At 40.9% G+C, this 22,714-nt stretch overlaps 2 protein-coding genes and 1 long non-coding RNA gene across 5 annotated transcripts in view; 2 read left to right on the top strand and 1 right to left on the bottom strand.

Annotated features, from left to right (window-relative positions):
- The first annotated feature begins 435 nt into the window (after window positions 1–435).
- On the top strand, window positions 436–6,030 carry LOC121891793 (glycerol-3-phosphate dehydrogenase [NAD(+)], cytoplasmic-like). The gene is made up of 8 exons (XM_042404366.1): window positions 436–848; window positions 1,432–1,609; window positions 2,284–2,424; window positions 2,663–2,801; window positions 2,982–3,094; window positions 3,238–3,471; window positions 3,563–3,669; window positions 5,374–6,030. The coding sequence occupies exons 1-8, from the start codon at window positions 502–504 to the stop codon at window positions 5,468–5,470; spliced, it is 1,356 nt and encodes a 451-aa protein (XP_042260300.1). The 5' UTR covers window positions 436–501; the 3' UTR covers window positions 5,471–6,030.
- LOC121891794 lies at window positions 5,730–22,694 on the bottom strand. Of its 3 annotated transcripts, none has more exons than XR_006094157.1 (4): window positions 22,603–22,694; window positions 22,220–22,351; window positions 9,479–9,600; window positions 5,730–7,172 (listed from the first exon to the last, which is right to left on the bottom strand). It is a non-coding gene; the product is annotated as an uncharacterized LOC121891794 (long non-coding RNA). The 3 variants fall into 3 exon arrangements; XR_006094158.1 differs by having other exon boundaries at window positions 5,730–7,169; XR_006094159.1 differs by lacking the exon at window positions 5,730–7,172 and adding an exon at window positions 14,460–14,612 and having other exon boundaries at window positions 8,420–9,600.
- The window catches only part of LOC121891792 (nck-associated protein 5-like), a 136,125-nt gene continuing 127,738 nt past the window's right edge, over window positions 14,328–22,714 (top strand). Inside the window, exon 1 of the mRNA XM_042404358.1 lies at window positions 14,328–14,491. Within this exon, the coding sequence (XP_042260292.1) occupies window positions 14,361–14,491 (131 nt within the window). The 5' untranslated portion in view covers window positions 14,328–14,360. The remainder of the gene's footprint in view (window positions 14,492–22,714) is intronic.

Here is a 22,714-nt window from a genome sequence, read left to right as displayed (position 1 = left end):
AAAAACAACAGAATAAATACATATTCACAACATGTCTATAAATTTTAAGTATACTAATTTTTATATATTTTTGACATATGGAAATTTGACTGCAAATATTTATGTTTTTTATATGAGATAAACAGGAGTGGATATATGTAACTGCATTCACTAGCATGATAATAATATTCAGAAAAAAATGTATTGCCAAGAAGCAGTTTTGGCTTAGTTTTTAAAAAATGTACCTTTTTTGTTATCTATGAGCTACTGTCAAAAACAAAACAACAAAAAATATTATCTAAAAAAATATTTTAAATCTTTATCTTTTACCTTTTCGCATTTTCGACATACAATTTTGACCGTAAATTGTATTTATTGACAGGCTGATATAAGCCTATTGGTACATTTCTATTGTGAGCATTATCTTGAAAAACATATAAACCGGAAGTGTCAATTATATGACGTTAATTAAGATAGCTTGCCTGGTCGGTTCGCGTGTTTCCCGTCAATATTTAATAACAAATGACCGGCAAAACATTAATACGTTATACATTAGGCTTTCCTTTGTCTTTCCTGCACACACCCCGTAGGCTGATGACTCGGTTTTATAACAAGAGATCGTATCTACATGTTGGAAAATCAGTGCATATGTTACAAGACGGCAGAATTACATGTTTCCCATTTAGGAAAGAGGTGTATCCGTGGCGCGCGAGGGGAGGGCTGAATCAAGCATTTTATGGGGCGTATGAGGAAGTTATTACGGACGAGGGGGGAAAAGAACAACAGGCTCTTCAGTCTAGCCGAGCAGGAGGACTATCCACTTTCAAAATGCCTGGGAAGAAAATCTGCATCGTCGGATCTGGAAACTGGTAACTTTTCATCGGTCTTTTATTTCCATCTTCCATAAACAAACACGCTATTTTAGTATATCGTGGCACATTGTTTGAACGGACCGCGGATTTTGCAATCTAGCAGGTTTACACCATCCTATTCTTACCGGCATATCGTTGCAAGGTCTTTACTTTTAGGTGCCAAAAAAGGGAAAACTATAACCTCTAGCTGCTGTCGATCCCGCCCGCCTTTGTTTTGACAGCAGCATGATACCAATCTGAAGAATCAGACTACAGGCTGCAACATGCACACGCTTTTATATTAGTTCACATAGAAAACCAGTTGAACATGAATTATTCTAGTGGCCAAAAGTAGTACTGAATGGTCTTATAGTACATTTAATAGAAGTTTTTATCTCTTGTGGCACCAAAAGGTTATTACAGTGTGTCTAGAGAGTTTGTAGCTACTCTGCAGAATGATTAATTTCAGTTAATTAAGGTTTACCCAAAACCATACAGACCTTTTTATTTCCCCAAGGTTCCTGCTCATTCTTGAAGGTCTTTGAATGTTGTTTGGATTGGCTGACACTTCCTGATTGTCTGATGTCCTTTCCCTCTCTAGGGGCTCTTCCATTGCTAAAATCATCGGGCACAATGTCAAAGCCTCCAACAGGTTCGACCCAATAGTGAACATGTGGGTTTACGAAGAAATAATTGATGGGAAGAAGCTAACGGAGATCATTAACACAGACCATGAAAATGTTAAGTATCTGCCAGGTCACAAGCTGCCCAGGAATGTGGTAAGTGTCCCAATTAAAGGCGGGTTTGAGTGGCATTATCTTGAATTACTAAGCCCATCAACAGGTGATGCAATTGAGCGCTATCTTGAAACACAGTTTGTACAGTAGGGAATAGCACTGATAACATAACTCAACTTTGACCCACATATCTAGTGTGTCATCAGTTTTATGAGTGCAATTGACTGTTCACTCCAATTACACAATGATCAAGTGCAGAATATAAAAAAAATATTTAATGGCAGGAAACCATGTATTATCTGACAAATTGCTTAAGAAAAGGCAGTTTTTATTCCATATGAACCATTATGATACACACTATTATTGTTTCAGTGGTGTATTCATCATGTCCTTGTAAATAACCACACAGAATGTAGACGGCATGTTGTCGTGTTGAGATATTTTGCAAGAAGCAACAATTGGGTTTGTTTTCTGTGATCTCAAACAGTAATGGTAAATCAAGGAAAGGTCTTCTTTCTAGAGCTATAAGTTTCTTTCACATTTATTCTTCAAGTTTTTATGGTTATTTCTCATGTATTGTATCGTGTTGTTGTTATCGATGTTTATTACCTCTATTCTGCCATAAAATTAATCAACATGATAATTATAACTTTACTACCATATGATCTGACACAGTGTAAGGTCTAACTTTATTGTTGTTGTCAATGCCCCAAAAGGTGGCCGTCCCAGACATCATAGAGGCCGTGAAGGGCGCAAAGATCCTCGTCTTTGTAATTCCACACCAGTTCATCAGCAAACTCTGTGATCAGATTAAGCCTCACATCACAGAGGGGACCATCGGGATATCGCTCATCAAAGTGAGATCCTGTCGTTGTTGTTCATGTCTGATTTCTTGACATTAAACAGGGAAAAAAGGGAAATACTGTCACCTGATTATGCTCTTTTATTTTTCTGCTGTCACACCATCATGAGGCCTTGCAGTTGTGCAATTACCACAATGATACATATCCATTACCTCAAGGCTACTCTATGTCAGCTAGCGGTTGTGGTATTAAATGTAGCGCGTGGTGATCTGAAACCATCTCTGTCATCCAGGGCATTGACGAAGGACCAGACGGACTGAAGCTCATCTCAGACATCATCCGAGAGAAACTAGAGATCGAGGTCAGCGTCCTAATGGGGGCCAATATCGCCAGTGAGGTAGCAGACGAGAAGTTCTGTGAAACCACTATAGGTTAGTCACCGTTTTCGTGATTGTCATCAGTGGTTTTAGATGATTTTTTTGCATTGCTTACATGCAGAAGATTGAAAAGAGGAAGCAGTGTTGTGGTCACTGGTTAGAAAAGCAAACATAGTGTTACTTCCTTGTTTCACCGGTATTGAGTTTCTTTTTGCAAAACTATATTCAATACAGGGTCAACAAATGAGGCAAATGGCCATATCTTCAAAGAGATGCTTCAGACTCCCAATTTTCGTATCACCGTCGTACAGGAGAGTGATATAGTGGAGCTTTGTGGAGCTCTGAAGGTAAAGACATCCACATATTATGAATCATGAAAAGAATCAAACCCATAAATTGGTAATCCACATAAATACAGGATGTTAGAGGTTGCAGGAGGAGTCTTCGAAAGCTAAATGTTATGTGTGTCCTTTTATTAATGTCCTGCCAGAACATTGTGGCAGTAGGGGCTGGATTCTGTGACGGCCTCGGTTTTGGGGACAACACCAAGGCAGCAGTGATCAGGCTCGGTTTGATGGAAATGGTCGCCTTCGCCAAGCTGTTCTGCAAAGGCCAAGTGAGCTCTGGCACATTCCTGGAAAGCTGCGGCGTGGCCGACCTCATTACCACCTGCTACGGGGGACGAAACCGAAAAGTTGCGGAGGCCTTCGCCAAAACATCCAAGGTGACAGAATGAATCACTGCTACTTTTTTGAGATATTTAAAATATGTTACTAAACAACATTAAAATTGTGTCTGTATGTTTGGTTCCCCAGTCTATTGTTGAGCTGGAGGCAGAAATGCTTAACGGTCAGAAGCTGCAGGGTCCACAGACCTCAGCAGAGGTCTACAAACTTCTTCAAAAGAGGGACATGGTCAGCAAGTGAGTCCACTTTTACAGCAAAAATACTGGTTTACACTGATGACTTCAACTTCATATGTCCATTTTACATTAGTCATGCATTCTCCTTTTGCTATTTTTATTATTTGAACATCCAACACATTAAAGCTGGACTTTTGTCTCCTCCTTCTGGCAGTGAGAGTAAAAGGGGGCGCTCAGCTGGGATTGCCTGAATACTAAGACGTTACTAGGATGAGAGGAGGACATTTCTCTTAGTTTGATAACATTAAAAGTAGACTTTTTCTCAGCTTCCTGACTCATTTTAAAAAAAGACGAGAGAAACAGCAGCTGTGGTCAAGCGAGCTAGAGAATGAAAAGAGAGGGAGCGGTGGTAACGAGAAAGCCTGTGAGTCAGATCAATAAAACGTTATTTTCTGATTGTTTCACAGCGGTTATGTTATAGAGCACAAATACGTCCACACCCAAACACACCTCCGCTTAACCCTGCCGCAGTGTGCCGCAACACCTGATTTGGTCAGAACAGGCATGCAGCATGTTCTCACACGCACCCTGAATGACAGGCACACAGAGAGAGCTGGTAAAAACCAAAATCAAAATGTGTTTTGATGGTCCACTGGCCCAAAAGTGTATTTTCTGATGCCCCACCGGGATTTGTCCCAGTATGCCTAATGGCCAGTACATGCTGGCCATAACCTACTGTTGCAGCTGTAAAACGGTGGATAAATAGTTTTTAGTGTCACACAACCCCTGTGAAATGACTTGTTTCATTATCAGAATTTGATCCATTTGTCCGATAACATTTGGAAAGTCTAGAAGAGCTGCATGATTAACGGCCAGCGTGTGAATGTGCTCAACATGAGATTTAAAAACTCCATATACTGTGAAATACAGAGAGATTTATCCAGCAGTGATAGACTTAATTGCAAGTTTAACAAAAATTGATTTAATATCAGTTTCCACATGAATGACTTTGGACCAATTCAAACACACTAATTATGCGTTCTAAAGTATAATCTCTTAGATTATATGTTTTGATGTTTTTTGGGAATTGTGATGATCCTTTGGAAATGTATTCATTATTTTCAAATGACCCAAAGGTTGCATTGTATTATAGGTTTGCATGAGTAGGAATAAATATTAGCAATAATGATTTCAGCAAGCAAAACCTGTTTCAAAGTTCATTTGGACACCAGACTATTGTTTTAAGACAGACTTTAAAAATTGTGAACCTATCCTTCAATCTTGGTTATGTTCCTTGATACTGTGATCAAGATTATTAAGCAATTTAATAATATTTTGGACTTACATTCTGAATGAATGGAGTACAAATGAATTAATCTGTATTACTGATATTAACAATTATGTGATAAGTACAATATACACAGGCATAGCCCACTCACACAGATGTTTTCACTTACTTTGCATGATTGACCTCTTATCAGGACTGTGCTTGACTGACACTCTGCTGTTATTTTTGTTACTCTTAATAAATATAATATGATAAGGGTTGAACAGTACACAGGTTTCCTCACGGGGATGATAAAATACATAAGAATCACAGTCAGAATATGTTATGCTATAACAATTACACATTTATCAGTAGTATTACCACGTGCCAGAGGTTTAGTCAAGCAGAATAAGTGAAAACAGTAGCGCAGTATAGCCTGACAGATACTTGAGTTTATGTAAATTAATATTTGTCTGCATATTTGCTTTCTCCCAAAGGTTTCCATTGTTTGCAGCAGTCTACCAGATCTGCTTCGAGGGCAAAGAGGTGAAAGAGTTCATCACCTGTCTGCAAAACCACCCAGAGCATATGTGATGTGACCCGTCTGCAAACATGTTCACTAGTGCAACTTCACAATTTACAACCACTAGAGGGTGACAGAGATTCATGAGACACAAACGCACAATATAACAAACACAACCAAGAGCACTTTTACTAAAGATGTTTTTTTTTTTTTTTTTTTATTGGTAACACTTCATAATGGAACCCTTTTTGTTCTCAGCTTTAAAAGCAACTCAATCTCTTGATTTTGCTCTTCTGTTTTGTGAAATGTACTGTGATATTAATTTGGCTCTTTATATGATGTCTGTGCTAAGAAGTCAGGATATCAACATAATGATACTTGATAAGCTACAAAAACTATATTTCAGCTGTGATGGATATTGAAGTATAGCGCTTTTTCCAAGGCAGTCCACTCCACTTTTATTATTGCCAAAAATTTGTTATAATTTTGTATGGGATACACAAACATAACACTGTTGTCTGATTTACCTTTTACTACATGACTGTGTGTTTACTATCTCAAAATTAAACCTAAGGATATTTTTTTATCTCCATATGGAATTGTGTCCTCAATAAAATCAATTAATATGAAATGATAAACTGTCTTTTCTTTCCTTTTTTGAAGAACCAAAGTCATGTCAAGGATGCTATGACAATTGATATGTTTAGTCACAAGGGGGCGCACCAGTCACATCAGTGTTATAGTAGTGACAGATGAAGATGAAGATGGTGCATCTGCATGAACCTCCCTGAGACAAACAATAGACAAGACTGATGAGCTGACAGCAAAGTCCAATATCAGCATTTACAGTGTGTCCTTTGATCTCTACATGCAAAATATTGCGCGCCCATCTTGATCAATTCACTCAGAAATGGGAGTTCGTTCCTAGAAGCAGAGTTGTGTGTGAGATACCACAGTCAGTCTGCGACAGTCTGAAACTGATTCCCACGAGGGCCGCGGTAACTCGGTATGAGAAAGCAGATTAAAGAACAAACAGCGTCCTTGTCCCTCCATCTCAAACATGTTACAGGTCAGACTGGTGAAACCTTTGATAATATCCCTGCACTGTCTGTCTCCATCTGTCTCCCATCACAGTTTCAGTCTATGTATGTCCATCTTTGTCTGCATCTTTCTTGTGACTGTCTCTGTTGTGCCGACGATGGTCCTTTGAGCGAAATGTTGACCTTTTGTAACATTTGTCACTTTTTGCACTTTTTGAAATAAAATGGCACACGCACATTGATTTTTTTGCATCAGTTGTACTATAATAATCTGCACAAAAGAACTGCTACCTTGTTCCCAGTTCTTCTTTGAGTCTAAGTTAATATGACAACACTTCGACCACCAATGGTTTGAAAAATGCAAAGATGCAAAACCTCGCTTCTCCTCTCCTTTGTCCATCTCCATTTTACCAGTGCTCTATGGTGAGTAACTTTCCAAGGTATCTCCCCCTGCAGGCTGACAGGCCCTCATGGCCACTGCTGCCCTGATCCCAGGACATCAAAGGGTTCACTGGAAAGCCCAGGGAGGGTGATGGAAGAGGCACCAGCTTTGGGAGGGGGGCCATGAGGACCCACATGGACCTTCCACAGGTTCCCATGAGAGAGCCAGGTCTCGCAGGTCGATGTCCTCTGCAGTGGGATGGCTCCTCTCATCTCGTAACAGCTACTGTCATCGGTGGGTTTTGAGGGAGCGCTGAGACCCTTGTGGTGGTTTGACACAAGCCCAGATCTGCTGTTTCAAAGAGAGGGCCCACCTTCAGATGAGGCACAAGCTTGAAAGAGGAGCTTAATCACCACGGTAACTTGTCTGTTGGTACCTCTGACCCCACGCACACATACACTATCCTCCAGTAAGAGGCCCTTTGGATAGCGGAGGATAATAGCATAACAGCATGGATTGAGGTCAATGTTGTTTTTGATGTATATTTATCTTTCTGATTACCCTATAAAGCTTAAAATCACAAATTTAACATAGAACTGATCAGCATCAAATCATATTCTGACTGTTGTTCATACTTAAAGTAATAGTTTTTAAATGTTTGGGTTAGGGTGAGATGATAAGATTGATATCAATCTCTCTCTGAGCACAAGAGTGACTCTGTCCAAAGTGAAAAAAAAAATATGGCTCCCAACACCTCCAAAGCTGACTGATTTGTATCTTTTTTGTTTAAATTGTGTGGAAAGAGAAATGCAAAAACAACAATTTGTGGTTTTAGGGGGAGTTATGCGCTGGAGTGAAATTACAAAGGAACAACTTTCTACAGAGGAAACAGTCCATATCTAATCTGTTGACAGTAAAGGCTTTCCAGCTGTGGGAGGCAGCCATACACCTCCTGCCCAGCACCAAATCTGCAGACAAAGTTAGCAACTAACTTGTGAACATAGTGGAGCATTGAGCTTCTAAAGAGCCACATATTTCCTTTAGGAGCTTGTTGAGACAAAAATAACAATAAAAGGACAGTGAAAATAGGTCTTACATTCACCAAGTGGACGGAAACACAATTCTGTATTTTAAGAATACGTAAATAGGCAACTGTTTCGCAAAAGGTTCACCATATCAACTTTATTAGGAGGTAATTATATCAGTGTTGTGTTTACAGCTTGTTTCTGCTGCCCCCAAGTGGCTAAAACAAATCAGTTAATACAGGTTTTAAAGGTACAGTGTGTAGGATTTAGTGGCATCTAGTGGTGAAGTTGCAGATTGCAACCAAATGAACATCCCTCCCCTCCCCCTACCCTTCCAAGCTTGTAGGAGAACCTATAGTGGCCGCAAAACTTGTGAAAAACGTGAAAGGCCCTCTTTAGAGTCAGTGTTTGGTTTGTCCATTCTGGGCTACTGTATAAACATGGTGGTGCAACATCGCAGCCTCCGTGGAAGAGGACCCGCTCCCTGTGTAGATATAAAGGGCTCATTCTAAGGAAACGAATACACAACAATTCTTATTTTCAGGTAATAATACACTAATTAAAACATACTTATGAATATTATATTCCATCTCTAAATTCTACACACTGCACCTTTAAACTTTGGAAAATAAAGCCAAAATTAGCTGTGTAGCTCAATACCACTAAGGGTAAGCAAGAAAATAAGATTTGTGGTATTTTTTTTTTTAGATAAGGTGATAAATGTACTTATTAGTACTGAAGTGATTTATGATGCATATCATTCCAGCTGTGAGCCTTTATGTATGAAGTTTTGAGTGTCAGCCTGTAAATGTGTTCTGCTATTAAGAAGGCAGTTAAACTGTATTAATGTGAATTTAATCTCCATCATATCTACCCCAAAAACATATTAAGACACTTGAGTACATTCCAAATTCAGCAGGCCTACAGGTTGTAATTTATGAGGTGTGATGAGACTCGGCTGTTCACAGTCGGCTTATCACACCTGTGTCTCCCATGGAATAACGTCTCAGTTGTGCATCCAAACTTCTCCCCTGAGCACTCCAGGGCTTTATTATTATTATTTTTTTATACAGCATGTGGGCCACCCCAAGCCAGACCACATGGTTCACGCTTTTAGATTTATAGCACCCGGGGAAGTTTTGTGTCAGTGTGAAACCTCACACGTAGACTAATAGATAACTCATAATATTACCTACAGGCAAACAAGTCTTGGCAGTTTAGCATTGTGTTTATACTATACATCTTTTTACTTCATCCTTTATATCTTTATATGTACATGTTTATGGGTACATGTATGCCTGTGTGAGGGTGTGTGTGTGCGTTTGACACAGAGGGGTGAGAGTCTATCCTACATCCTCAGCTAATTACAGGCCCATGATCTCGTCAGCTGTCACCACCACACTCTTTTTACATGTCAATGACAGCCAAATGGGACCTCATATCCTTCCTCCAGCTCATACAATGCTCTCATTGAAAGCATTAGAGATGGGGAGAAAACCAAAAGAGAGAAAGCGAAGGATGCCACTCCTTGTCCCAGCTGGCGTTGGCTTAATGGCAAAGGGCGCAGAGTCTTGTCCGTGAAATAACAACCACTCCCACTCCTCTCTTCAAATCCTCCTCCTCATCCCTCACCTCTGCCCGGTGGTCTTCATCATCGCCTCGGCTTAATCTGGGCACGTTCATGGGGACGTGCACCCGGGCTCTTTCTCTAGGGCTCTGACTCGCCTCTGCCTCCTTTTGTGTTTGCCAGCACTCTGATGAGAGAAAAAAGAGAAACGGGAGGGTTTGTCTTTAGCTTTCGCAGTTTGGGGGAAGAGGAGGAGAACTTGGCAGGAAGCCTGGCCGTGGCACTGCATACAAACACGGGGTGAAAACACAAGGCCTATTTGTTTGACTCTCCCATCCTCTTACTTCAGGGTGAGGGGAAAAAATTGCATGAGACAGCCATAAGATATGGTGTGTCCCTCGCTCCCTCTGGACGGCCATCGATTCTGCAAACAGCAAAGGGATGGACGGAGACGAGACGAATAGAGGACCCACGTCAGGGAATCATTGACCATAATTCAATGACATTAACTCAATTTGTACGGTAAAGACTTGGCAGGATGCCCAGCCTTGTTTGCTGCTTAAAAAAACCCTCAGTGAAAAGCACTTTGATTAAATATGAAATACTACCAGCTCTTATGTGAATCTACAAAACAACATCAGGGAGTAACCACGATTTATCGCTACAGTATATCTCTAACTAGACAAAAGGGCTGACATAGTCAAAGCCGGATAATGTCTCTTCCTTTTTTTCCTATTCTGCATCACATCCTGGTTCATCTAAATCTCCTTAGCTTGTTCTCCTGTGGACTCAAAGTCGCCAACGTCAGCACAAACCACACAATTCTCTCTGATTTGTGGAAGATGAAATCTTTACCGTATGTACTGTACTTTCCTCTCTCGAGTCCACACTTACATGATCATAAAGATGCTTTCTGGAGCAGTGATGTGAAAGGGGACATCGCTGCGTTCCCAGTGCAGCTGCAAATACTGTAACATTGATGTGGCATTCCAACATGTCAGTAAAATAGCGTGGGCCATGCAAACCACTTCCTGCTCCGAGGAGCAAATATTCACAAGGGAGCTTCAAAACTGCACCGGGTGCGAGGCAAAAACTAATGATTTCACAAGTCTGATCATATTCAATATGTTTTCCAGCATCTGGGTATGCAAATTAGCCTTGGGCCACATTATTATTAGTTCAAGCCACATCATGAGTGAGATCTTATCAGCAGAATTGAAAGTTTTTCATGTTATCTGCAAAAAAGGAAGGGCAGATGTGTCTTGACAGTGTTGTGGTGCGTCTACACCTTCGGGATCATCTGGTGTTTCTATTACAGATGTTTGTGGTAGACTCACATTTGAAATGTCCTACTGATAGGAGACAATGCGTGTTAGAGGGATCTCCATAAAACAGGTACACCGAAGGAGCTGTAAGTATTGCAGCAAGCCGCAGAGTTGACTGCTTTATGACTGCTCCGGTCGTAACCACAATTGCAGCAAGCAATCCAAAGAGAGGCATTGTGGTTGAATGAGAAAGCAGCCTAACACGTCTGGAAGAAGATGGGGTGATACTGCAGTGGATATTTTTCCATTTATGCATCTGTTTGTGTCGATTTGTTTCCCAGCGTGTTTTCAGGAGGTTTGTGGTGAAGTTCTTGCCATATTTGACCTGTGGACCTTCAAGATTCCAATCTATCTATCTGTCTTTTGCACTGATTCTGAGTCAGTCACTGAGTCAGTTCCAAAGCTGCAACAATTTTGAGTCTTTAAGTATGGTAAAATAGATATTTTTAAGGAGAATACTGTTGTGAAGATGCTGAGTTCTGTCTATGTCACCACTCAGTGTTACTTTTTTGTCTGAAATGAAATTACAATGTCAAACAAAGGTTGAAATGCACAAAAGCCTGGTATGCTTGCAACAAACTAGTTTGTAGGACGTGAAGATGGACCGTGCCTGAAGGTCAAAGTGTCACAGCTGTTTTGGCTCCACTTGAAGGAATGGCGAATGGCCTGTCGTCACTGAGGGAGACAAGATGCGAAAATCATTCAAACGGGTATAACAGTACATACATTCGGTCTCTGCTAAATGTATTCACAGTGTTGCACTTTTGTTCGTTTGTGTGAAACATGAAAAGCAAGAACCTGAGAATTAAGTTCAAATCCAGCCTACATTCTCTCCTCCACACACCTGACCAATTACAGAAAAGTATGAAAGCAGAAAAACAAGCCCTGATATCTTTAAATATGTTGGCCATGTGTAGACGGCAGTGGGGGAAAAATGGAAAAAAACAGGGTGAACTGCACAATTTCATCAAAAATTAAAAAATGATATGAGTCTTGTCCTTGAATGAGTGACAGTTTCTTCCACCAAGCATATGCATGGCTGCAATGGAAAGGACCGGAGCTTCCGTTAGTCATAGCATGCACAATAAAAGCTTTGACCAGTCTACTTGCATCCTCTCTGAACTGCTACACAGTATATATGTCTTTCCTCTTCTCCACACCAATCGTTTCCTTAGTGCTCCTGCAGGGCTCTGACCTGTGACATCAAAGAGTTTGGACCTCTTGCGTGGAATGGATCCGGATGTGCCGCGGGTCAAGTCGTACATTCGAGGATCATTAGCCATTACCTCCCTGCTGCACTCTAAAGGCATAAGCACACATGCACATCAATGTATGTGCAAGGGTTTGACCAAAATGGAAGCCTGATTTTGAACCGCAGCAGCCGGTAAATAATAGTTTCTGCAAATATACCATAAAACTGACTAGATTCATGCCCCAAAAACGCACCCTGAAAGGATTCCAGTAATGCCAGAATGATGAGTTGAGCTCCTTGACAATAAAAATAAAAAATAAGAGCGAAGAGCAGAAGTGTTTTTCTCTCCTTACTTCAAGATAAGAGCATATGAGAGCGAGTGGAGGAGGAAGATATGGAAGGCAGGATGTGATTTAGGAAGGAGAGGGGGATTTAAAGTGTTTCTTGACAAGATGAGCACATGCAAGTGGTCACACGTGAATACACACGCTCACAAGATGCTCATGATGTACAGGTAGCAAACTGCACCTGTCAGGGCATTCAAGTGTACAAGCGACCTGTAAAAAATTCAAGCTAAGAACTGTGACAGTGAAGTCATTTATAGTATAAATAGGACTTATACTAAAAGCTGCAAATATCTTTGACATTGATCTTGTCTTTTACAAACGCAACATGTTCAGACAGATTATTTGCTGTGCAAATTGAAAGTTTCTGCTCGCCAGATTGTGTAATTTAATTTTTTTTTTTATCTGGCAAAAGCAATACTTTGATTCGGAACATTTGTTTTTACATCACAAGCTTCCAATTAAGCAATCAAAGATTTCCATTATCAAATGCTAACTGAAAATTACATGGTCAATCTCCTCATATTATTACCCTTCTCCTTGATAACGTTTGATGCCAATCAGTATAATACAATGCTGCTTTTTATCCGATTAGCTCCTGACATTTAAGTTTAATTGAATGCTCGTGATGAAAGGACGACCTGGGATCATGTTCTTTGCTTGGACTGGCTTTTTGCCTATAGTTTCAAAACAGCTCAGAAATTGTTTTAAAAATTATTTTTTCAGTGAAATTTATGAAATCATTTATCTTTCAGCCCTCCACGGGCCCAAAGTCTTGCGATGTCGTCAGCCTACTCGGTCTCACTCCGTCTCTGTGAGTGAACAATGTTGCAATGCAATGAGGTTAGAGGGGAAGAATGCGACAACAGAATGGAATTACTGGAGAAATTATTGCATTTGAGACCGCAAGGAATGCACCAGAGATGGGCTGAAGTGGAGCATTTGTTCACAGTGGTTATGGATGTCAAACAGTGGGCGGTTGGTGCTATAGCCGAAGGGGTCTGTCACTCAGGCAGCAGCCTTAGAAATGTCAAATCCAAAGTTTATTTTAAGTGAATGCACTTTTGAGTTTGATGCAATCTACAAAAAGAAAATGCAAAATAAGCTAAATATAAAACCTGGGATAAGACTGATTTGAAATCTCTGTGCCTTGCGGGCTATGAGGATGGGTAGCAGCGAGGAATGCAGTGCGCTAAGAAGTGCCCTGCAGAGAGGCCAATGAAAAGCAAAGCGCTGGTGGCTCCCGGCCGGTGTAAAGAAGTCTACTTGGCAGTAAAGCTGAGAGTCATGTGCCTCCATTTAAATGAGAAGGCAAGAAAGGAAAGAGAGACAGACAAGGGGAGGGAGAGAAATACAGGCTGAGCTAAGAGGCTGGGGACTCTGCCAAGCCGAGACACTTGAGGAATGCAGCAGCAGCAGCAGCAGCAGCAGCAGCAGCAGCTCTCCCTTCACAGTAATACCATTACAGTTAGTGCTATCTGAGTCAGGAAAACAGCTCTCCTAGTCTAGTCAGCAAGTCTCACGGCCAGTGTAAACAGATGACAGGTAACACCACCCAATAAAGAGAAAGAAAGAAATCAAGATAGAAATTTGGACTGTCTCCCTGACCAAGAAATTCCAAGCATAGCAGTATTTGTTTTGTGTGTGTTTACCCCCCCAAAAAAGCATTAAAAAAAGCATCCAAATTGTTGGTACTTGCACATATCTGCATGTCTGTCAGCCAAGTGTTTTAGATGCAAGTGAGTGTTGTCTTGTCTTGTCAACGTTTGTGAAGTTGTGTGTGAGAGCGCGAGGCATGTGGTGTGATTCCTCCAGCCCTGGCAGTTAGTTAATAAACACAGGCCTGTCAACAGCTGCTGGTGATGTAATGTGGAACTTCTCCTCACTCTCCTTATCCTCCCGCCCCACCCCGCCTCCCTGACTCCCCTCCACAACCACCACCTCCCTCCCTTCTATTTACAAGTCTTATTGGGTGTTGCTGCAGACTTCCAGCACTGGCAACACAGATAGTGTGTTTTAAGACTCTGTGTGTGTGTGTTTGTGCGTGGCTTCCCCCTGCAACACTTCCTGGGGAATTTACGACAGCATGTTTTCAGCTGCCATCAAAGGAAATTCCACATCATCACGCTGTCTTCCTAACCAAAACACCTCTGAGAGTCTGGGAGCTACAGAGCTGGCTAGAAACCTGTTGAGTGGAGAGGATCCGGCCGGTGAAGAGTAAGTTTGGATTCCTGCTTGTTTGTCTTCTGACATTATGGGAAGCGGTTTTGCCTTCATTCATAGTCTGTGAGAAGTGAGCAACTGTGGCTGCAGAGCAGGATTTACATGAAAATCAGGCCTGCAATGAGACAAGCAGAGTTTAAAAAAGGGTGCAAAAAACTGACAACTCTCAATTTAAAAACCTTGTTCCTATAGTTCCAGTTCTTCTTGACACACAAAATGATTAAATGCGTATTGGTGATATTGGTGAATAACATCATCAGTATGGCCTCAGCTTTAGCTGGCCTAACTTTGGTTACTGTGCAAACACAGACACATTTAATTTAATAACATAAAGAAAAGAAATGTAAGCTTTAGATGTGGACTGCTTGTAACATTACAAAAAAATAATGAGAGGACAAAAGTAAAACAGTTGCTAATAGTCAGCTTCTCTGACTATTCAAGGATTTCAAGGTTTTTATTATCATTCCAACACATTGTACATGTAAGAACGAAATAAACATTACTTACTAAAAACAAACAGAAACATGTTAAATTGCATATAGGAGTGAAATACTGAAAATACCAGATACATGATGATTAAAAAAAACACTATAAATAATTAAAAAGTAGTATAAATCTTAAAAAGTACTAAAGTTCCTTCACAATCCAAAAGATGCAGCCAATTAGCATATTATCTAGTTGCAGCAAAGCCTGGTTTTTAGATTAAAAGGCTGACAATTAATAGTTTGAGCACTATAAAGTTTTAACAAACAAAATGAGACGACGCAAACAAAACCACTTCTTCACCAGAGGAAACCTCTTTAACTGGCGAGAATGCCCTTAACGCCCATAAAACCATAGAAAGCAAAGCATTTGGGTTTGGGGTTTTTTTTCAAATGCTGTGGAAACTGATGTCTACAGCACTTTACTGTGAGAGACATGCGGAAGGAAAACATTCAGACAGATAAACACACACAAACACACTGTTGTTTCTCAAGCTGTCAGCTGCCTGTCGATGAAATGTGTGAGTTCTTTTTTTTTTTAGTGAGCTGCCCATCCATCGCATGATGTTCACATACCAAAGTGAGGGGGGAGGAGGAGGGAGGGGGGCACAGTTGGGTATTTTGATAACGGTCGGAAAATTCTTCTGCCCTCTCTTGGCTTGCTGCATCACCCCTGAGCCTTTGGAGTATATTTTTCTGGCTTTTTTTTTCTACCTGAAGTACTATCATGAGAGAGTTCAGCACAGAGTCACGCCGCCGGCTGAAGCACGCTGGGTTGCGGTGGAGGGTCCCTCGACAGGAAGCTTAGTTGATTTTTTTTTTCCCAGGATGTATATTAAAGCATCCCACGCATCTGGTGGGATAAGCGCAGGGAATTGCAGGGACTCCCCTCATGAACAGGATGACGACATTGTATTCATTGTTTCTCTTTTTTTCCACTAGACCTCCAACCCCTCCTTCCTTTTTAAACCCCCACATTAAATTGTCTGCTAAGTACTGCTGATAAAACAAGATTTAAAGCCGTTCAGACAAGTTCTGGCAGAATTTTTGTGACTAAAAGTCTGTGAGAAACACATTTTCTTGTTAGCAGATTGTTTCTCTTTATCTTGTTTGACATATTTTTTGGTTAGGAAGTAATTTAGGTGTTTGCATAGCATAACATTAGAGAACCAGTCCTCTCAGCTAGGAGTGCTGAGTGCATCAGTCATGTTTGACAGGCGTTATTGTACAAGTAGCCTAAGCTAAGTCAAATATTGATAATGTGACCTTCAAACAGAGAGTCTGGCTGAGAGGGCTTCATGTAAATTTTGTAAAAATGTCTAGCGTCATTGAGAAGACAGAACTGGAGCGTCTGGTGGTAAGTGTGAATATGAGCGCAGGCAATTAAAAATGCAAAACTAGGTGTCACATATCTGTCTGCTTATTTGCAAACACGCAACACAGGATTTACAAATGCCTCACGGTCCTGCCGGCATGTCTCACAGCTTTGTGACTGTAAAAACATAATGAGGACCTCTATTAGTTTCATACCGATTAAATATACAAGATCAGCTTCACTCCCTTAGTCATGTCTTTCCTGATTTTCAGTGTTTGACAGGCTCAAAGTGGTGTTGTTTCAATGACGATATGTTAGTGAAATGACCAATCAATCAACAGATGATTAAAGTCATTCATCATCATTCAAAAATGCCAGAGTTTGTTGGTTCTAGCTTCCTTAAACATGAGAATTAGCTCTTTTTCTCGTGAAAAGGCTCTGACTGGACAAGATAAGCAATCTGTGGACACTAGGAACTTCTTTTGACATTTTATATGTTAACGATTTAATAGATTTATTAAAGAAAAGATTACCAATAATGAAAATAATCATTAGTTGCAGAGCTACACTCTGCGCTCAACTCTCGACAGCTGTGCTTGTTCTCATTGGTTGTTTATTCAGGACTGTATAGGCTGTCCTTGTGTTTTTATAATCACAAGGACATTGGAAACTGAAGACATAAGCAAATAACCATGTGTATGGATGCCTAGTTATGTAGACAAAGCTTCTATTTTTACCTAGTTTTGCAAACACTGCGGGTACAATAATGTGCAATTAAGCCATAGTCCATACTTCCATGCTTATTCTTTTTCAGCTAGATGTCTGAAAGACACAAGCTTGTACAGCATGATTATGAAAAGGCTATTATTATGTGGACGCATTCTGACAGGTCTTGATTAATGTGACTAAAATCTAAAACTTCTCCACTAAGAATATAATCACAGTTAGTGTTGATATGGATGTCTTAGTTGCAGCATCAACATTCATTTGAAAGCCACTGTTAGACTGACCTACCAGCCTTGACAGTAAGCCTCTCATTTTCACACCCTTGTGATAAATACTTAAAACTAACTACAGTTAACTTATTATGATCACCAGCACGGTATAAACACTGATACACTATGACAGAACCATGAGCACATACTGTGAGCATTCAGACCTAACATTCAGTTTAATGACCGGTTTTGCTGACAGTATAAAAACAAAACCGGTGTAAAATATGGCTTATTGTTTGAGGCGCTCAGACACAGTAATTCCATGTTAGGCCCTGCCAGGCTACAGTTGGTCGTGCCAACTGTACCGGGACACATGCAGAGGCAGGATCAGACAGGCTGGCCAGCAGAGGGACTCAAAACATCCGATCAGCATCGACCATCTGTGCTGTTAGAATACAGATGGACCTCTCTCTCTTCACACATTAAACCCCACATCAGACACTTGCATGCTTCAATTTTCTCCTCAATGAATGGAAAGTAATAGCACCCCCACAATGTCCCCTCCCACTTCCCCCCGTGTAGCAGGCGAATTAAAAAGAGAGACTCAAACGTATAATCTTCCCGGTCATTCATTCTTCTCCCCGAACATTGCAATCTGGATGAATCATTCAGAAGAAAAATAAAGAGAGAACTGGGCTCTGTACCGTGGGGGTGCTTCTGTGCTGACCCCGTTTCAGTCTCTCCTTCATTCAAGGCAGGCGCAGGGCATAGAGACAAAATGAATTGGTTCCTGGGGCAAGGGGAGGTGCACCAATCAATGTCCAATCCCCCAACCATCCATTTTCAGGCCCTGGCACTTCCTGGCATTGCTCTTTTTTGGGGCGGCATGGTGTTGATCACAGAGGTCCGAGTCACTATTTGGCCAAGAGGCTTTTTTCTTTCCCAGACCTCTATGTTTTCAAAAGGTTTGTAATAGATGTGAGCGCTAATTGAAAACTCATGCAAAATGCACGTCTGGAATCCCCTTCTCTCAAGTCTTTGGCACTCCTTCCCTCATTCTTTCCCCCCAGATGGGCATTTATATATAAATATAAATGCCTAAATATATTTCTTCAGTCATTTATTGTGTAGTTTAATGTATAACCCATGACTAAATCAATTCACAACAAAGAGAAAATGTAAGCTATTCAGATGTACAGAAAGGAAATACTTTTATTGCAAATTCCACTGCAGCTATTCTTCAATGAAAGGTTTTGTTTCTTTAGAAAAAGGCCAAAGTTCGAGCCACACACTTCAACCACTTGATATCTCTGTTTGAACTTACCAGTGACAAAGATTTCTTACTTGTGGTGACTCTTTGCATAGTGTTAAATGAGAATATGCGTGGGTGAATGGCTGACTGTATTGGGTACAAAGGGCAGTATTGTCACTTGGGGCAGAGAGCAGTCTCCGTAACACTTCCAAGTCAAAAGCCGGAGGGTGGAGCAACAGTGTTTCTTTAGCGGACCTTTACTGTATGTGTCGGATTATTCTGGCTTTAGCCTTAGAAAAAACTAAGATAAGAGTGCCAGTAAAGGGCCGGTGATTGAAATAAGTGCACAGCTGCCTAATTCTTCTCCGCTTACAAAGGAACAGTATCAAATCTGAGCCATGACAATCCATATTCATGGACAATCTGGGCTTATTATCACCATTTATCCATGAGGCTCACAGTCTGTTTTCAGTACAGCGATCTCTCAATGGATTTAAGTGTTATCATTAAGCTGTTATCCCCTCACATTATCCCTGTTGTAGTTTGGAGCTGTCTGGGGCTCTGTGACCTCAGCTGGGTCCTCCCTTGTTCCTGGAGCAGATGTTAAAAAAGAGTCCCCCCTTCCCACCTCAAACAACCCCCCCACCCCCCCACCCCACCATCCGGGTTGTACACACACACAGACACACAAACTATCCTGCTGCGCCTCCTCCCTTCACCCTGGCATCTAATTAGGCCTACAGCACAAAGACTCCCAGATGTCAGCGTCCTCCTGGCCTCCTTTGATTATATCCTTTCCACCCCACTGGCTGGCTTGCCGACTGCCTGGATGGCCGGCTGGGGGCCGTGTGGGCTATAGGCGTCGACGCGTGTCATTCTGAGTAGGTCAACACCAGAGAGGTTTAACATATCAGTAATTGCTTTAGGTGTAAATCACAGTGAATCAGGAGGGAGGGAGGACAGTACTGAATGGGTTGCAGTTGCAGAACGGCTGTCGGATCGTCATAAACGTAGGAAAAGAGGCATTTTCTGTGCCTATCGATCGAATGTATCTAAATAGATGACATGTCTTTTGAGGAATATGGCATTACTTTAATCTCTATTAGTTGGACACAAAACCAGTACTCATTGTCCCTGCATATTTGGAATATCATGGCCAACAACCATTAAGTGTTTCATTTCCTTTAAAACCAAGCAACCAAGAAATATGAACAATGTGTCAACAGTCAACAAGTTTGTGGGCTGAGGAAAACTATCCACGGCTGTACTTTATAGAGACAGCTTTCGACAGCTGACCTGTCAGATTTCAATGCTTCCACGAACCCTGGTCCTGCCCGGTGATTACTTAATGTACGATTAATTGATTACCATATCAAACATATTGGATAGCCTAGCAATAAATGTCTACAACATGAACTGAACTTACTGTGTTATCTATTTTATTAATAAGCTATTAACAATTATGAGTGCCTTATTAATCATGTTGTTCGCAGTACAAGTTTTACTAAAGATATGAAGAAGATAAAAGGCTCAGTCTCAGTCCTTCTTTAATATTATGCATTAGACGTGTGACTGTTTTTCTTTATGTGAGCTAATACTGGATGTTTTCTGCCTAACTTACAAAAAAAAAAACAGGGAATTGTATTGATTTTTGCTTTAAATTACAGCAGTGCTATAAGACATTTGAATGGGTTATAGCCATTTGTGTAATGCTCTTCCTCAGCTGAACGCATTGCACTGATGAGAGACGAGTTGTCTCTGGCTGGCTGACTGGGTGTTGAATGATATAACACAGAGTAGATTTTCCAAAAATCATGTTTTCAGTTGAAAACATGTGTATGTAGTTAAAGTATTTTTTATGAAATCAGTATTTTTACTGACAACTATTGCCAGTATTATCTAAATTACTTGGTTTAACTGTCAAAGGTAGGATTTTTCTTGTGTTTTATTGGCTACCCTTATCTGACTGTCCTTGATACCTTGCTTTTAATGTGTTTGCTTAATCTTTATCACTTCTGATCCACCACCTACCTCATCCATTGCACTTTCTATGCCCCTAAGGAATATGGTGTCGCTGTTTTCTACGTTGGGTCTGGGCAATCAGGCACAATGCTATAATCCATTTTAATCATTTACTCTCAATTTCCTACAACCCCCCCCCCCCCCTATCTCTGCATCCAAGGGAAGCTGTGGGCTTTACTTCCTCTCCTAATCTTCAGCGGAAAGGGACCAAACTGAAATGCAATCTAAACATAGACTCCAGTATTTCATCTGATTCAACACACTTGCACAATTAGTCATTAGAAAGTCAGAGAGAGAGAGACAAGCAGAAGTCTGATGTTTCTGTGTCATTAAAGACAGTGCATTTCACATCCTGTTCACTGATTAGGCAACTTCCATATACACCAGATAGCCCAAGGGTATTCAGAAATGGGGCAGAGAGAGTGTGTGTCATGTTTAGAAATATAACATCAGTTCTGGATGGAAAACTTGCTGGCTGATCCTGCATGCAATCTGCTGTTTGCGGCTTCATGTCAATAGGTTTGGACTTAACAGATTGGCAGTGGATGGAACATGTCATGTTGATGTGTGGGGATGTTTGACAAGTGCAGTCACGCTGTTGAAGCTTCAGACAGGGTGTAACAGATATAGCCAAAAGGGGCTTTGGGGCTCTGTTTTTGGGAAGTGTGGTTGCATAAGTAGCTTTGTGAGGCAAGTAAACATAACCGATCTGAAAAAATGGGATAAATACAATTCAGCCTTATTCAATTCTGAACCTAGCCAATCATGGCGCTTACAGTAGCAGGCCTGCGGTTCTTGATTTGACAGCAGTAAATGTGTGTTTCTGACCTTACGAATGATAATCTTATCTGTACATGGAGTTGATTCAAAATAATGAAAGCTTTCTCCACTTTTTATAGCATGTACCCTGCCATTTTTAAAGTTAATTCCAACATCCGGCATTTCCAACCAAGTCACAATCAGCTTTTTGGAGTTATCAGATTTCATAAATGCCATATAAACAAGAATCTTGGTTTCTGTAATTGGGGTAGGGGATTAGAGAAACCTGCAATCCCCAGCTTTCTTGGCCATGTATACACGTAACCAGGTCTCTAAATGGCTTTTTACATGTACACATGTGCGTGGAGAAGCATCTGTAACATCCGGATGTGTATGGTGGAAACCTTCTGCAGACACAGAATTACAACAATAAACATGTGGATTGTGGCAGAAGCAGCAGCAGCAATAACACAAAAAGCCAAGATTACTGGCACGATTATGAGAGAGTTTTAATGTCAAATCAGTGGAGGAGTATGGCATCCTCAATTATGTGGTTAGGCAAAATCACTGTAATTGAGACGTTTTGAAAAAGTCTTCTTGATGAATGCAGGAGGAGGAAGACAATCAGGAAGACAATTACGCAGATATGGTGTTGTTAGAAAAGTTTAAAACAAGACAGAAGTCACAAAACAGAACAAAAAATAACCCAGCTAAATGTCCATTTTATACAGTATTAGATTAACTGTTGGGTCATCGCGAAGGTCATCTCAGAAGACTTCACAATTAACATGAGATTTGGCAAGGAACAACACAAATGCTCTTGAACATCCACAGGTAGGTAACGCAGAGTGTTATATTTTCATGGTTTGCCTTTAACATAATACTAAGAAGGTATAATTTCAGCTTCAGTGTTTCAGATCAGACTTGTGTGCTTAGATGACATTTTAGTCTACTCACAGACTTTTGAGGACCACCTGGTACGGCTTCAGAAAGTGTTGTGGAGACTTAGGGAGACAGGGTCAAAGGTCAAGGTGGAAAAATGTCATCTCCTCCAGCCCCGCGTGTGCTTTGTTGGTCACCAGATCTCAGCTGAGGGCATAGACACAGATCCAGACAAGGTAGCTGCAGTGAAACAGAGGCCAGTTCCCACAATAGTTAAAGACTTGAGGTCATTTTTTAAGATTTTGGAGCCATTACAGGAGGTGTCTGCAGGGATTTTCCCAGTTGGAAGGTCCCTTACATGATGTAGTCAATGTGTGCATCAAGGAAAACAGCCTGTTGAACAGTCTATGGACACAAACATGTCAAGAGTGCTTTGAACAGCTGAAAGAGAGACTTACCAGTGCTCCTCTACTTGGTTAGCTGGATTTCTCCCATTCATTTTCTGTAGAGACAGATGCCAGCAGTTTAGGGCTAGGTGCAATCTGTAACCCATATGAAATATAGGGCTAC

Source organism: Thunnus maccoyii, chromosome 24 (assembly GCF_910596095.1).
Source record: "Thunnus maccoyii chromosome 24, fThuMac1.1, whole genome shotgun sequence".
NCBI lineage: Eukaryota > Metazoa > Chordata > Actinopteri > Scombriformes > Scombridae > Thunnus > Thunnus maccoyii.
Note: the sequence above shows the minus strand (reverse complement) of the source record. Positions and strands in the feature narration are given on the sequence as shown.

Coding starts and splice junctions, on each gene's coding strand:
- LOC121891793 (XM_042404366.1), top strand. CDS start 502: ATGACCGGCAAAACATTAATACGTTATACATTAGGCTTTCCTTTGTCT. Junction 2,425..2,662: donor TCGGGATATCGCTCATCAAA/GTGAGATCCTGT, acceptor TCTGTCATCCAG/GGCATTGACGAAGGACCAGA. Junction 3,472..3,562: donor CCTTCGCCAAAACATCCAAG/GTGACAGAATGA, acceptor TTGGTTCCCCAG/TCTATTGTTGAGCTGGAGGC.